The 15,304-nt window shown below is 38.5% G+C and overlaps 1 protein-coding gene across 7 annotated transcripts in view; it reads right to left on the bottom strand.

Annotated features, from left to right (window-relative positions):
• Positions 1–15,304, bottom strand: part of DLG2 (discs large MAGUK scaffold protein 2) — a 1,060,076-nt gene that overhangs the window by 223,165 nt on the left and 821,607 nt on the right. For all 7 annotated transcript variants that reach the window (XM_075079151.1, XM_075079412.1, XM_075079695.1 and 4 more), the window contains one exon: positions 7,611–7,767. In XM_075079151.1, the coding sequence (XP_074935252.1) occupies positions 7,611–7,767 (157 nt within the window). The remainder of the gene's footprint in view (positions 1–7,610; positions 7,768–15,304) is intronic.

Below are 15,304 nucleotides of genomic sequence, written 5' to 3'. Positions count from 1 at the left end.
AAATTTGCTAAGTCAGAATGTTTGAACTGAATGTGAACTCCTCCTTAAACTATTAGGAGCTGAAGAGCAAGCAGCCTGGCATCAGATCATTTCTACTCATTGAGGCAGTTGTAAAAGGAATGTTTTAGAGGCAACTGATGATTTCATCACAGGAAAAAAAATACACAGCCTCTGGTCTAGGCCCATTTACTAGCTTTGCATGACACGTAACTGACAGGTCTGATAGCTAACACTGCTTGGCAAGAAGATACATACCTTATTCATGAGAATTGTTAGTATAATTTATTAGGTTCTGAGCATCTGTTTGGAAATGTCAGAGTTAATTTAGGAAACAGTTACTTCATCAAGGCAATTGTAATATACGTTAGAGATTGCAGAAAGACAGGGGCAGGGCAGGGAGAGAAGGAGAGAGAAATGCAGCTGGAAGACAGATTCCTAGATGAATAAGAGACAAAAGAGACCCCTTTAGACACCAATGTATGTAGTATTCCACCATACACAGGCGCTAAATTTTTCCCTAGAAGCTCCATTAAGCTTGTATTTTAGAAAGTAATCTATTTGATTTTGAAGTCCTGAAGTGACAAGTCTACAAGCTTCTACGGCGATATAACCCAGTTATCCTGACTACAAAACAAGTGCATCATGTTTTGAGGCTGGGTATGTGTAAGTTCAACTTCCAGCCATCAGATCATGTGTATTTATCAACAATGCTGAAAAGCAGTTCACTACCAGCTCTATTCTCCAAGGTTAAGTGTTCCCAGATGTTAGACTTTACAGTGACTTCATTAAAGTGAATCTTTATGGTCAAGGAGGATGCTAGGGCTTTCCTGACATAGATTCTAAACTCCAAGTCTTCATGGGAATAAAAAAGACTTTTTTTTTTTTTTAATAAGTGATTTCTTAAGATATGCAAAAGAGAGGGTTTTCAAAAGCATAAATTTGCATTTGCACCTAGCTTCTGTTCATTGGGTGTCCAGTTGCCTTCTGTACCTCTAAAAATCTCCTCTTGTACAGGAAGTTGTATGGGTGATTTAGTTTTATCATGTGAAACATTTTTGATTCATCATGATGACAGCAAGTATGGGACATATGTCTGCACGTACTGTAAAAGGTGAAACTGAGCTTATATAGAAAGGTGGAGTACTGTGTACCCAGATCATATAAGGGAAATCATGCCAAATCCTCTATCATCAATGAAAAGAAATACAAAGTTTTACAAAACAGTGGCCATCTGACCTGTGTAAAATGTCTACTTTAGGGCAAGGTAAATTGTGCTGCAGAAGTGGCTACATCTCTCTGTTGGCTACACAGGGAGCCTGACGGGTTCTATGCCCTGCAATACTAACAAAGCCTGAATTTAGATTTATCTACTATTTGCTCCTAAGGAGTTTAATCTACCTGCCCTTCTTGCTGGTGTTATCCTATTAACATATGCCAGCACCTCTGGTCTCAGCTCCCCTTCCCTCCAGAGATTTTCTTTTTACAGATCTACCATAAATATCACCTACCATGCAGTATTTTTCATTTGGGTAAGTTTGGCAACACATTCTCCCTTGATTTTCAAACAAGTCCTACTTCTTTAAAGCAGTCCAATCATGCGAATTGATCTACCATTTTAGTCACTGCATTGATTATATATGAGCATTGCAGTATATAACATACAAATCTCTCTACATGACTACTAAGCCAGTTTACATAATTGTAATTTTTCCTATTGGCTAATGAGGTTTAATGTTAAAAACATAAAAAGGGAACGTTTATGGACAAGCGCAGCTAAAGGCCTCAGAATTTGATAGACTCTCCTATGCCAGAGGACAGTCATATATCATCCACACCACCACAGGGAAGTAAGTATCCTAAGGATATGGTCAGTGCCTCCACAAATGTGTCTTGTAAGGCAAAGGGAGTATCTGCTACAATCTTAATGCTATTACACAAGAGTGACAAACTGATGTTCCATGGACAAAAGACTCTGTGCCCTATAGAGATGATTCAAACATTTTTCAAGCCAGTTGCCCCTTGGGGGGGGGGGAAACCCAATCTAAGAAGAAAAACCAAATGGTATTTGCCATTTTTCTTGGTTTTGTAACTAGGTAACAAAATGCACTCTTTGCCCTGAGTAGTTTTACTGCTTTCACCATGAGCAAAAAGCCATTTTAAATTAGAAAGCTGAAGGTTTCTCTCCACCAGAGTAAGGGAAGTCAATCTGAAGGTCAATTCTAACTGTAGCAAATACAAAGCATAAGTATTTGCTATAAATAAGCACAGAGTCCTCATGCTCTATCCTACTCTATATGCACGGATTTGGAGTAGAAATTAGGGAACGTTATATTTTTTCAAATGCATACTTTATTTTTGCTACAGATGTGAGTGAGGAGGCAGGTAGGAGTTGTGTGGGAGGAACTAGGCAGAAAGATGCGTTTAAACTGTTCACAACGGCCAGCAAACATCTCACAAAAATGACAGCAGGACAATGCACAGACACAAGACAAAATCTGATCAATATAAAAGATCACCTTCCCTCTACAGGGGAGAACCTTGCGTAAAAGACCAGAGACTTGTACTGAATTGAGACGCTGAAATACCAGCATTGCAAACAAACCACAGATAATGTCATGAACCAGTGACAGAAAACCCCACAGAGTATCTCTGGTAGCCCTTTCCCAATGCAACGTTACTCGATTCTCAGAAAGCAGCAGGGAAAAAAAGGTACTGCCTTTCCCCATATATGAGTACCTCCTGGTACCACGCTAGATCAAGAGGAAAATCATGCAGAATTTGGTTAATTCATATGATTCAGGTTAGATACTGGGGAAAATGGAAGCATTACAAGAGTACTACCTGCCTCGTCACAGCGCAGCCTGTTCTTTTTCTACTATTGTTCCTATTGCTGTCGAGCAATTACCCTTCAGGAAACTTGTTTTATTTGCTTAAGGTAACCTGCAGGATGGGTTGCTTGAGAGCAGCAGTCTTGCTCCAGCACAAGCAGTCTTCTTTTTCTCTTGATTCTACTTTCATCTACCAGCCACACTTCATCCTGCTCTTGTGAGCCGCAAAGTACTAAAGCGTTTCTACAGGAGAATGAAATAAAACTGATACTGCTTTAATGGTCCACAATTGTATTTTACTTTTCTTTTGATGAAGGAAGCACAATGTTAGGTGAAAAAAAACCATATATTATAAGGGCAAACACACATGAAATGTGAGAGTCAGTTTAAGACGCCCAAATATAGACACGCCTGCATGTGTTAAGCGTTTAAGCTTAAAGTCAATGGATACCCCATCAATACAGGCAATAAAGCCTACAGAGCGATTCAGCTCGCTCTACACAACTCATAGTTGGCCAGCTGAATCATTCTGTAGCCTCGTTGGCTTAATGGCAACCAGACACCCAGCAAGAATGTAGATGTCTAAGTTTAAGTATCTTAATCTGAGGTTTAGTCTTTTCAGTCATTTAAAAAGTTAAGATTCAAATGCTAATACTTGCTGTTATCTCCTTATGGCTATTAATTTACCTTAATTCTCTCTGTTATATACATTTTTTTAACTTGATGCAGTCTAATGGAAAATTAGAAAACTGTTTGAAAAACAATGTCATCATAGGACCTCAGGGAGCAATACGCAATAATTATTTGTGTGCAAATTGTAAATCTGAATTTTGCTGCTGAACTTGTGTGTGTAAACTAACTTTCTGTGCTTTAGTTGCTGTAGCTATAGATAAAGTTGCCCCCTTGACACTGAAAGTGCTTTGAAGCATACAGGTTCAGACACCTGAAATAAGTAGGGACGTTTTATCATAATTTTGATTTGAGACTGTGAAGCAGAAAACTGATGTAACATTTTTTGTTGGAATAGGACCATATTCATCCTCCTGCCTCCTCAGGAATTTCCCATGAAAATTACAATGTATTCACTTAGTACATCTTTCCTGAAATCACAAGACTTGTACTGCTTCCTGTCAGCAAGGGCGTTTGCACTGTGTGGCCGTTTTGTGTGTGTGGCTCCTGGAAAGCCCATGCAGGCGATTTTCATTGAACAACACTGGGTTCCCATTGCTATTTTAGTAGGCAATATATCCTTTAGCATTGGAAGTTGAATTCTGAACAACAAGGACGGCATCAAGGAACATTAATTTTATTTGTATTAGAGCCTGCTTTTTCCTAAGAGATGGAGAACTGGGGGTTAGATCAGAGTTCAAGCAGCCTCTAAGTCTAGACTTAAATTATTGTAAATAAATCAGATAATATAGTGGTACCTCATTTCCACTGCTCTAAAACGGAAATAATACTCCCACTGATATTTTGAGATGTTTTGTTTGGGTTACACAGGTCTGAGATGAAAGTTAATCTGGGTGTACACAGTGCCTAGAAAATCAAGTCTTGATGTCGATTAGTATCCAAAAGGCCACTTGGTAATATCTACATTATACTTAATAAGGAGACAATACTACAGGGAGGGATATATTTTGTTATAGTGATGAATGTACACTGGTGATGTACGCGTTACTACATTTTAAAGACATTCAGAAGTGAGAAGGAAAATGTTTAGGTTGGTGGTAATTCACAAGAGCATAGTGAATTATAGCAAGAAGAAATCAGCATTAAAAAATCCCCTACCATTTAGCAGGGAAAAAACAGCTTATCATGGGTGTAACGCTGTAATTCATTGTTTGCTATTTGAAATGTTTTACCATTTGAAACAGAACATTTTCCATTATTCTTCAATTTGCCTTCAAGGTTCAGATATGATTCATTTTGTCTCTCTGCACAGAAGCATTGGGAATATCAGCCTGCTTTCTGAGATAAGTTTTAAATATTTCTAGTCAGTGAAGTGGAAACAAAACAAACCCCAGCTATTGCTGCTCTCGCTAAGGTTTCAGCCAGTTCCGAGGCAGATCTCTACGGTTACTGATCCTATGGTGCCATCTGGTGGCATTGGGGAAAATAAACTCCAATTTCACTCGGCTGTGGGGGCCAAAGCTGCGGCATAATCTTTCATAGAGCCCCTGGAGGGCTTTAGGCTTGGACCCCTCCCTGTCGCATAACGGCGAGCCGGCAGAGAGGGTATGAGATTTGTGCAAGCCTTGTGGGCTGACTCTGGGAGTGTATATACATCCAGTGTACCAAAGGCAATGCATCTTCCTAGCTTTGCTGGGTCTAACTCATGAATTGCTGTCTATTTAAGGCATTTTTATAAGTATCTTCCCAAAGGTGAGTTTACGTATCTCTCAACCGGCCAATGCTTTGCCATAGTCACAGCACGTGCATGAATTAGGAAATTACCGCGTTCCTCCTCAGCCATGAGGAAGGCTGAAGCTCAAAAAAAAATCCACAAAAGCACCTTGCCTAAGATCACATAGAAGGCCAACAGCAAAATCAGAAAATTAAATCCAGTTCTCCTAAGTTTAAATCACTTACTATGCTTTCTGTTTGAAAGAAATGTAACCAAGCCCAAGTCAATTAGAAATACTAGCTTTGAGGGCACTATTTGTTCTTGGTGAATCAGATTTGTCATGTTTTAAGAAACAAATGGGAAAAGTATTTCAGTAGGGAAATAAGTGTTTCTGAGGGACGAGACAAGAAAGAATAAACAAACAGTCCCACTTTGTGCAGCCCTTATGAAATTAAGGTGTCTGGGACTTTTCACCAGACAATGGTCCAAGACGAAACAGCTCTAAAAGCAGTCAGTGCATGACATTTGTTTCGTTTGACTATGGAAAAATGGATTCATAATAGTTATTTGTGACTAAATAAGTCAGCAGTGCCTGCCTTGGTGATTGCCTGGGGACATGCACACAGTCTAATTTAGGAATAATTTCCATCCCTCTCTGCTCAATGAACAAATAAACTACTCTTGCATGACAAGTAAATGCTGCAGCAACACTGGTAACTTTAATTAGAACTTATGGAAACCATTGCTATGAAACAGACAAAAATCAAGGTTCAAAATTCAACTGTGGTGGTATCCTACAGTGCTAAATATACCCTTGCTTAAAAATAAAGGAAAACGGGCTTTTAAATGTGTATCTGAGCGGCTGGATTTCTGAATATTATGTACTGTGGAAGGCTTTAATCTCATAGTGCTCTTTCAGTCAGCCTTATTTTGCTGCACCCAGCCAAAGAAAAATAAATTGCATAGTTGTCTTGAAGAAATTTCCATGTTTATTCTTTGAGTTTCTTGTCTGTGGTCCTGTTTGCCTTCCTTACCTCTTCAGGTTGATAACCTTATAAGAGGCTATTTTGGTTTTCTTGCAGTTTCCTATGAACTTTCTGCTTAGGGAGCTCCCTAAGGCACCTAAACATCTTTTAATTGTCTGTTCTCAATTTTCTCAAAGCATTTTCAAGGGACAGGTCTAGGTAAAATATACTATTATCCTCACAGCTTCAGGTTACTGCATCCCTTTGGTGCTAACTTGCCAGTTTCCACATATTATAAAGCAGCACCAGCCACCTTTTCATACTAAAGCTTTGGCAGGTGGAAGATAAATTCACTTCTCACAGAATAGGCCAGTGGCCAAGAAACTCCTTAGCAATGTAGGAAAACCAGTTCCAGCTTCTTCATGAAGGGATTTAAACACTGACCAGGAAAGTGCCACATAACCATGCCACAAACCACCCCGGCTAATGTCATTTTCCACCCTGACGCTAAGCAAGGGGCAGCCAAGGATGCAAGGTTCACAGGGCCAGAGAGCACGGCAGCGGGAGTGAGTGACACTGCAGCCTGGTGGGTCCATCGCTCATCTCGGATGAACAGTTCCTGCGTTCCAGTTCTTTGCCTCAAGGCTAGTTATGTACTTTACGTGAAACAGCCACAACTGTATCAATCTGGGATAGTTTCTTCTGTCTGTAAGGTGGCATAATGTGAATGGGTATTTAACTACAATTTCAAGGCTTTCATTGTCATTCAAAATCCTCTATATTCCGATTGTTTCAGTCAGATGTTCAATTACTTGACAGAGCCTAAAACATAAATGCCCTCTTTTTAAAATGCGTCCTATCAATATATACATGAAAGAAAAATTAAAAAGATGTTTTTGGGACTAAGTATGCAAAGTATAACCCCAGGCCAAAAAGCCTTTTATCCGCTAAAATTTCAAATGAATTTCAGAGTGTTCAAATTCATTAGAGGCACAGAGATAATTAAGATAACCTAATTAATCTCCTTCTATTGGGCCAGTTGCTAAGCAGTTTAGTGCACACTAGATGGCACCCTGAGCCTAGATGATTTCATGCTACTGCTTTTTCTCTTCAAAGAAAAGCTGAAGTTGAGAAATCTCTTTGGATCCAGTAGTGCATTTTGGGCAAAATGGAATTGGTTGATGGGCTAAACTGGGAGATGCTGAGGTCTCCACTGTGTTTAGGTCTTCTCCGTGGTGTTGCCATGCTGTAGATAGCATAAAGCAGAGGAAAGTCTCACCCTGAGCTAAGTGCAGGTAACACCATTAACAAATGCAATAAAACCCAAGAGCAAATAAACAAAATAGCCAATGATAAACTGTTTCCAGCTTGGCTTTCACGACATGGAAACCAAAAAGACTTTGTGTGTCCCTTGCAGTACAGACAAAGACAAGATTAAGTAGTTGGCTGGGAAAGCCCAACACAAATACTTACAGACAAAATTTGATCTCCTCTCTGCAATTCTCCGCTGAGATCGGCAGGCCCGCCTGCTAGGATGAAAGACACGAAAATGCCTTCCCCATCTTCTCCTCCCACAATGTTAAAACCAAGTCCTGTGGAGCCCTTGTGCAGGATGATTTTTCGAGGCTCTCTGTACAGAAACAAAATTATAATGTTTATCCATTCAAAACTCTTAGTGTGTATGCATTTTTCAAGGCATCTTAAGCACCCTATATTTTGCTTAAGACAAAATGAGTTGTTATTGCGTAAAGAAACCATTTAATAAATGGGATAAATCTGTTAATTGGAGAACAGATATGGTAGCAATTAACCAGCATTATTACTGTTTTTTTCCTTATGGTTGAATATAAACATCTCTATTAATTTCAGCCCACTGGAGTCATCTTCACTAAGTTAAGTGATGGATTTATTAAAAAAAAAACTAAACCACTGAAGATATATTATAATCTAATTTGTAACAATGCTAGATATATTCAGGTAGAGTCAATCTTTACATGGTACCTTTTTTATTTCAAGCTCTACTCTTGCTTTTTAAACAAATGAACAAAGGAAAAATTTAAAACTCTAGACAAAACAATGGCAAGTGTGTTTGATCCTGACAGATTTGGAGCAAATAACATTCATATGATCAAGGCAATAGAGCAGAATCTTATGAAAAACTCCGGTTTGACATTATTGGGAGCTTGCAATTGTAAAGTTACACAGCAGCTTTGTCACTGAACAGACTGAGGGATATCTGCTTTTGTCTTACTGTTTTAAAAAGTTGTTCATTATGATGGAAATCAATAACTAATAACAGCTCTGTCTCATATGGCACTTTCCATCTGTAAATTGAAAATATGCCCCAAAGGATGTAAACATAGTAACATGCATTTAATGATGGGAAAGTTTATTTCCAGAAAGAGATGACTTCCCTAAGCAATCAAGGGAGCATCCTTGAGAAAGTGTCCCCGTTGTCCCAGTTCCCAATCTCTGCTCTACAGACCAGGCCTCGGATCTGTCTCTCCCTTGGATGCACAAGCACACACAACCATATATACATATACACACACCATATTTATCGGTACTTACCCCATTTCAAATCCCTCTCACAATTTACTTTTCAGAAAAAGTGTAAATGCTGTTATATTACTATGTGTAAATCTTAAGCCCAGCCCTGCAAACACTCACAAACACATACATTTACGTGTCTGTGACTCCTCACAGAGAAATAGGTTGTTCTAATTCTCAGTTTTTACAGATAAAACTTATCAGCAAAGTGACAGTTTTAAACACACACACACCCCCACACCCACACACACCTCTTCAGAAACATGCTTCAGAATGCTTCTTCTAAAAAAGAGCCAGTATTTCCTCTCTACTATAACAGTTCGACATCACATGAATGGCTTTTTCATTTCCATTTTGGTTTCAAAGGAAAAAAACAGAAGGGAGAGAGGCATGATGCATCGAGGGATGCCTTATCTGATGCGAGTTAAGTCTTACGGCTGTATACATGGGGAGTTAACCTTTACATGATAATTCCAAATCAGTAGACGTTTGTTCATCTTTGCCCAGTGCTAATGTTCAAACAGTATCCCCAGCAGTATTTTTAAATAACATCTCAACTTTCTAAAACCAAAGCTTAATATTTTTGAAAGAAAAAAATAAAGCAGTTTTTTTATATTTTTAAAGGTGATTGGAACCTTTCGTGAAAGTATAGTCCTACTCCATACGGTCCTCCATCTTATAACTTTTTCTTAACACTGTATAGTCAGAAAAAACCTCTTAAAAATACAGCTGTGAGAAAAAGACATATTGTCTTGAGTTTGTATATTCCTGAAGTATTTTTAACCAATCAGAAAATAAAGGGGGTTTTCTTTTCTTTTGGCTCATTGCTGTTGACTTGCCTTGCAGAAACACTTTTAGCACCTTCTTAAATACGTGCAGATTAGACATAATGTAATCCAGATCTAAGAAGTGTAAACAGGTTTTTAATTAGGCAGGGTGGCTGGGGGTTGGAGCAGAGCTAAGGCAGCGAGCTGGAAGCACGGTTTCCTTCCTCCACTTAGCCCATGAGCTGCTGAGTGATCTTGGCAAGTAATTTGTTCTTCCAGCTTCAATTTCCTCATCCATAAACTGATACAGTGACACTTGTCTTTGAATCCTACACATCAAAAATGCTTTGAGTTGAGAGTTGAGGCAGTAAAGTCAAACAAATACATTTGCATGCCCTGCTGGTGAGAAATCAGAAGAGCTCTTGTTCAAAATGAAACTGAGTATTTCCACGTATGACAGGCAGCTTGGATCATAAAGCTGAAAGCCAGCGCTATGGGCAAAACTAGGTCAATACAACTGGGTATCCGCTGAATAGTGAACTGTGCAGCTCAACAAAAAGTTGGCCCAGTTATTAATCCCTGTCTCTGATCAAGTCAGCAGATTTATGCCTAAAACGCTGTCAGTGCTCTTCTGTGATTTTGGCCTTTTGACAGCAAAATTCACATTCTGCTCTCGGATGATTATGTACAGAGGAAGCTCAAACAATAACAGTGAGGTGTCAGAAGCTGTGCTTAGACCACAATGGGTTTTGGCTCCTGTTCTTTAGCCTAATCAGGCCATTTTGGTCATGACTCAAATTTGGCTGTATAGAGACTTCATATTTCTTTCATAACTGAGTATCCTGCAGAATCTGAAAGGTGGATTCAAGAACACACAAGTGGTGTTGTCATCTTCATAGAAAAACCTTTAGCCATGACTATACCACAAAAACTACGGGAAGCAGAAGGTGTATGACAATTCACCATAGTTTAATAAATGACTAGGAATTTTTAAATATATCATGGTTCATGCTTGCATAGCGTACTTAGTATGAAAATGAAGAAAACCCTTTTGATGATAATAAAGTTTTGTAGCACGCTATGAAGTTAAACGAGGAAAAGAATTTCTCAGGCAAACAAACTACAATACCAGTCACTGATGAGGTCCTCTCTTAAGAAAAATGCAGAAATGAGTTATCCGTCAATACTTTATCCAGGCCTAAAGAAAAGTTTATTTTTGATAAAGCTAAAGATGAGGATGTTACATATTTATTCATCTGGCATTCAAAAGTATAGTCATCTCTTTTAATATGTCGGTAGGAGATTTAAGAAGAGGTGCGCCAATTTTTCTTGACTATCTGGGAAGCAGCATTAGGAAAGACTCCTTTGCCTCTGTTAAAATTCTTTATGAATGTAATTGTCATACACACGAAGGGGCTTCAGACAGAATGCAGATAAATGCTGTAAAGGAGGTAACAGAATAAAGACTTAAGGATGGCATGGTCATGGGCGAGTAAGAAGTAAAAGTAACTCAAACGTGAACAATGTTTTCTTGCACTCAGTAAAAACACGTAGTTCTCTACAGAAAACAGCAACTGAGGCAAAGGTAATTTCAGGGTAACTTATTTTAAAAGCTCACTGCTTTGTTTGCAGACAATAGGTGGCACTCTGTAGCTACCTAGTAAAAGGGAACAGTCTAACAGTGTTTCTGAAATGCATATTTCTGCCTCCAGCTTTAACTACTTATCCCATTTACAATTTCTTCTGTGATAAATATGGCTGAAGGTAAGTTTCTAGGTGCTAACAAAGCGTACTAGCGCTTTAATTCTGTGTGTGCATGTTTTATGCCCTCCTGCAGCTTTGTACTGAATACAAACAGAGAAGAGCAGCAGGGGAAATCAAGCAGAAATTAGAAAGGAGTGCGAGATGAAAACATTCCTGGACTGACAGAAGGCAGCAGAAGGGGGTGGGGGGGAAGAAAAAAGCAAAGAAAAGAGAGAAGAGGATACAGGGAGGCAGTGCATCTGTAAAAGAGAACAAGGAAGAAATTAAAAAGGTAGAGAAAGAAGAAAGGAAGATTCCCTATAATAGAACCTGGAGCAAAGGAGCAAATCAAGTGCTGCAATTCACACACATGTACAGGCTCAGAAATCAGTGGGAGAATCAGTTTGGATGGACTTGGTTACTTGCTTCAGGGAATGCATCAGATCAGATTCTGTAAAGCACATTATAAATTGCAAGCCTGATGCAAAGGTATTATTAAGTTAATATTTGAAATCGATAAGTAGTAACAAAACAGAGCGGGTAAGGATTTGACACAAAAATTCATCCTGTCATAAAAATGTGATTAACAACAATAAATCAAAAAAATAGAGGCATTTTTCCTTCTGAACATTTTTGTTGTTCATGTTTGTTTGTTTTATTTGATCATTATCTTGAAAACAGCTAAGTGTTTTGTATTTGCTATATTTTTAGCAAATATTTGTTTTGATCAGTTCACTCTTCTACAGTAAGAAAATGATAAGACAGAAGAAAAAGAGTATCCCTATCATCCTTCTACGGATTGTGACTCCATAGTATTTATAGATTTAATTTAGGAGATTAACAGCTGGACTGATAAATGAAGGGGAAGAGCTTTCTGAAAACAAGTAATTTTTATAGTAACTTACTGAAAGAAAATCCATTTTTAATTTGCTTATTTTGTGCTGCTGGCTACATTAAAGAATACAGTCAGTTTTAACATTCATCTCACACCGACACAGCTCCGGCTTTCTGGGGTTTTTTTGAACCATCTATAAAATTGGGGCGTTGAGACGATTTTGTGCTTTTCGGAACATCTACTGGGTGCTTTCAGATATCAGACCCCAGAGAGTTCTTCAGTTATATACAATCAATGAGGTATCCCAGATCTGCAAGGACTTAGAAATATGTCTTTGATTTGCTTTGGCTGCAGGTTTTTTGTCATTTTGATGTTGTGTTTTTTTTTTTCAAAATGCTGTTTGCTTCACAGAGGACATTGAAATCGTACATGCATTCGTGCACATGCTGATTTGGTGTTACAGTAACACAGAACATAGAAAGCACAGAAGAATATTTATTTATCTTACTGCTTGCGTTAGGGTAGCACCCAGTCTCCAACTAAGGCCCCACACCCTCTGTGCAAAGCACTACGCCCATATCATATAACAAAAAAAGGTTCCAGCTACTTAAAGAAGCAAATAGCAGGAGGGAAAATTGAAGCAGAGGGAAATTGTATTCGTTGGTTAAAGTCACACATTAGTAGTACATCAAGGGGAAAAAGCCCAAATCTGAGGGGTCAAAGCACCCTTTTCTTGGCCACTACGGTGTTTGGCTTCTGACAATTCGCTGTGTGAGCACTGAGCTGTGCCTGCTTAGAGTCAGTTGGCTCATCAAGGCATTTTTTTTTCAGTACAGTACCTCTGGTTTTCCTCTCATACTTCAAAAAATTCTGATAAGTAACTGCACGTTTATTTCAGGCAGCCAAACAACAATCATATTAGAAGGACCTAAAAAAGGTAATTCAAATAGATTGAGCGTTCTTCTTCACAGCATTTAACACAGAAAGCTGGGATGGACAGAGAATGTGCCAGTGTGTATGATGTTTTAAAATCTGATTAACCACACAAGACAGAATTTGAAATATTAAGTGGGTGAAGGTCTGGAATATGCAAACACACCTTTTAGAAAGACTTTGAAGTTCAGGCAAAACAAAACTCACTCGGCTTATTTAAATTTTCTTTTATACTTTCTATAACACTGTTTCACAACAATTTAGAGAAAAATCTCTCTGTAGTGCTCTCATCTATTGTTTTATTGCAACATCACCTCTGCGACACCGTGGCTATTACTTTTCCCCTTGTTATTTCCCTCTTAAGGCTTGGCAAAATCTTTCCATCACAATGTGAAGCAGCACTACTACTTGCCTTCCTCCCCAGGCCTCCCTCTGATCCACCTTTCTAGTGAGGTTTCCAAAACACCACGACCTGGCAGTGGTAGGGGGCTGGCAGACCTTCCTTTCTCCTCCCTTTCTCCAGTCCCCAGGCCTTTACCATCTCAGAGGCCAGGAGGGGCTGAACACATCAGTGTTACCCATCAGTGTTGCACCTCACCCAGGGGGGGCTGATCCCCGATTTGTGACTTTAATTATTATTATCCTGATTTCAATTATGATCAAAAATAACAAAAATAAGAAAACCTTCCTCTCATCTATTGGTGTCACATTGAGCATCACAGTCCAGAAAGGTAACCTTGCCTTCTTAAACTGAGACCATGTTTTGGTCATGTGCAGAGCATTCGCTTTCATTAGGTGTAATTGATTAGTAACATATTATTTCATTTTACTAAATGCTGATATACTAACAACTAAGCATTCAGCCTTTAATGAGGTGTTCATTTATCATATCACATAGCAAAATATAATTTTGCTTACTACAGTAACCCATTCTGCTGGAAACAAGTTATTTTATCTCTTTATTTGACTGTGGTTTGCTTGGCATTTCTTGTAGATTGAATGTTGGCATTAACTGTAGAAGCAATACTTTATCCTAACTTTAACACTGACTACAGTTTTAATACATTTATTCTGCAAACATCATGTCTAACTTGTCACAAACTTTGAAGTATATTTAATAGAAGAGAACCTACTGGGAACCAGGCTTCAATCTGACTGATGCATGCGTGAGTGCACTGGCTTATATATGTGCAACTTTATTTGTTTTGTGGGAACCCCTCTGGACTTTAACAGTCTTTCATTTTGTCTTTTGTAGAGAAATTAAAGTCTGCACACCAGGCAATGTTTTGTGCTTACAGCGAGCAAGATGGAACCGGTATGCAGGAAAAATCTCTCATTTGAAAAGTGAAACCGGTCTATATTTTTACCATCATGCCTGACATTTACTTTAAATGTACAGGATTACATCTCCTAGATTTGAGAAACCTCATTGATTTCAGTGACAATGTAGGACAGGTAATATCCTCTTTAATTTTGAAAGGGAGATGATTATTCCAGTATGCTTATTCATTTATATTTTTTCTCACATAAGCACTCATCTTTCTTCTCTGATCAAAGAAGTGCATTATTTACATGCAAATAAAATAAATCCTGAAAATGGCTTCTCTCTTCCACCTGCTATACCCGACACAGGCAACTCCATACTAGAAAGGTTGCTTTGCATCCTGCTTTTAAAAACTATTGGTTCCGTATTGGAACCACTTCTCTATAAACTATTACTTACAGCATTCGATGGCTCTGTTTACCATGAATGCTCCAGCTTTTCAGCTTGTAAACAAAGCTAGACGCGATGGAAGTGGTGATAGGCAACCGCATTGCACTGTCAAGAGACAGGAGGTATTCAATAGCTAAGAGAATACCTAAAAATAGCAGGGCTCTCTAAGCCCTGTTTCAAAATATCAATACACAGTCCGTTAATAGCAAGCATCCAAAATTACTTTAGATAAGACGCTTTTGAAACACAAAGCAGTCTGTAACATCTGTCCCGTTCAGAACAAAAATTCTTACCCTTAGTCATGGTTCAAATACTGTTTATTTAGGTATAAATATTTATATATATTTGAGATACTCGCTCACGTTGATAAATTAGTTTAAAATTTCCATCAGAACACTCTTGATCAAATAAGTTGAAATCCCAGCTTCTAAGCAGCTCAGCAGAAGAAATGACCGGTAGCATAAAAGATACAATTTAGTCTGAACGTCAGCCGCAGAGAGAACAGCTATCATGCACCGCTAACTTTATAGCTTCATGCGATTGTACGGCAGCATTTCCAAATAATAGGTTTTAGTTTTCATCCAATATTTTTCCTATTTTAAATACTCACGGTTCAAATTGTTCA

The sequence above is a fragment of the Phalacrocorax aristotelis genome, chromosome 1, assembly GCF_949628215.1.
Source record: "Phalacrocorax aristotelis chromosome 1, bGulAri2.1, whole genome shotgun sequence".
NCBI classification, from domain to species: domain Eukaryota; kingdom Metazoa; phylum Chordata; class Aves; order Suliformes; family Phalacrocoracidae; genus Phalacrocorax; species Phalacrocorax aristotelis.
Note: the sequence above shows the minus strand (reverse complement) of the source record. Positions and strands in the feature narration are given on the sequence as shown.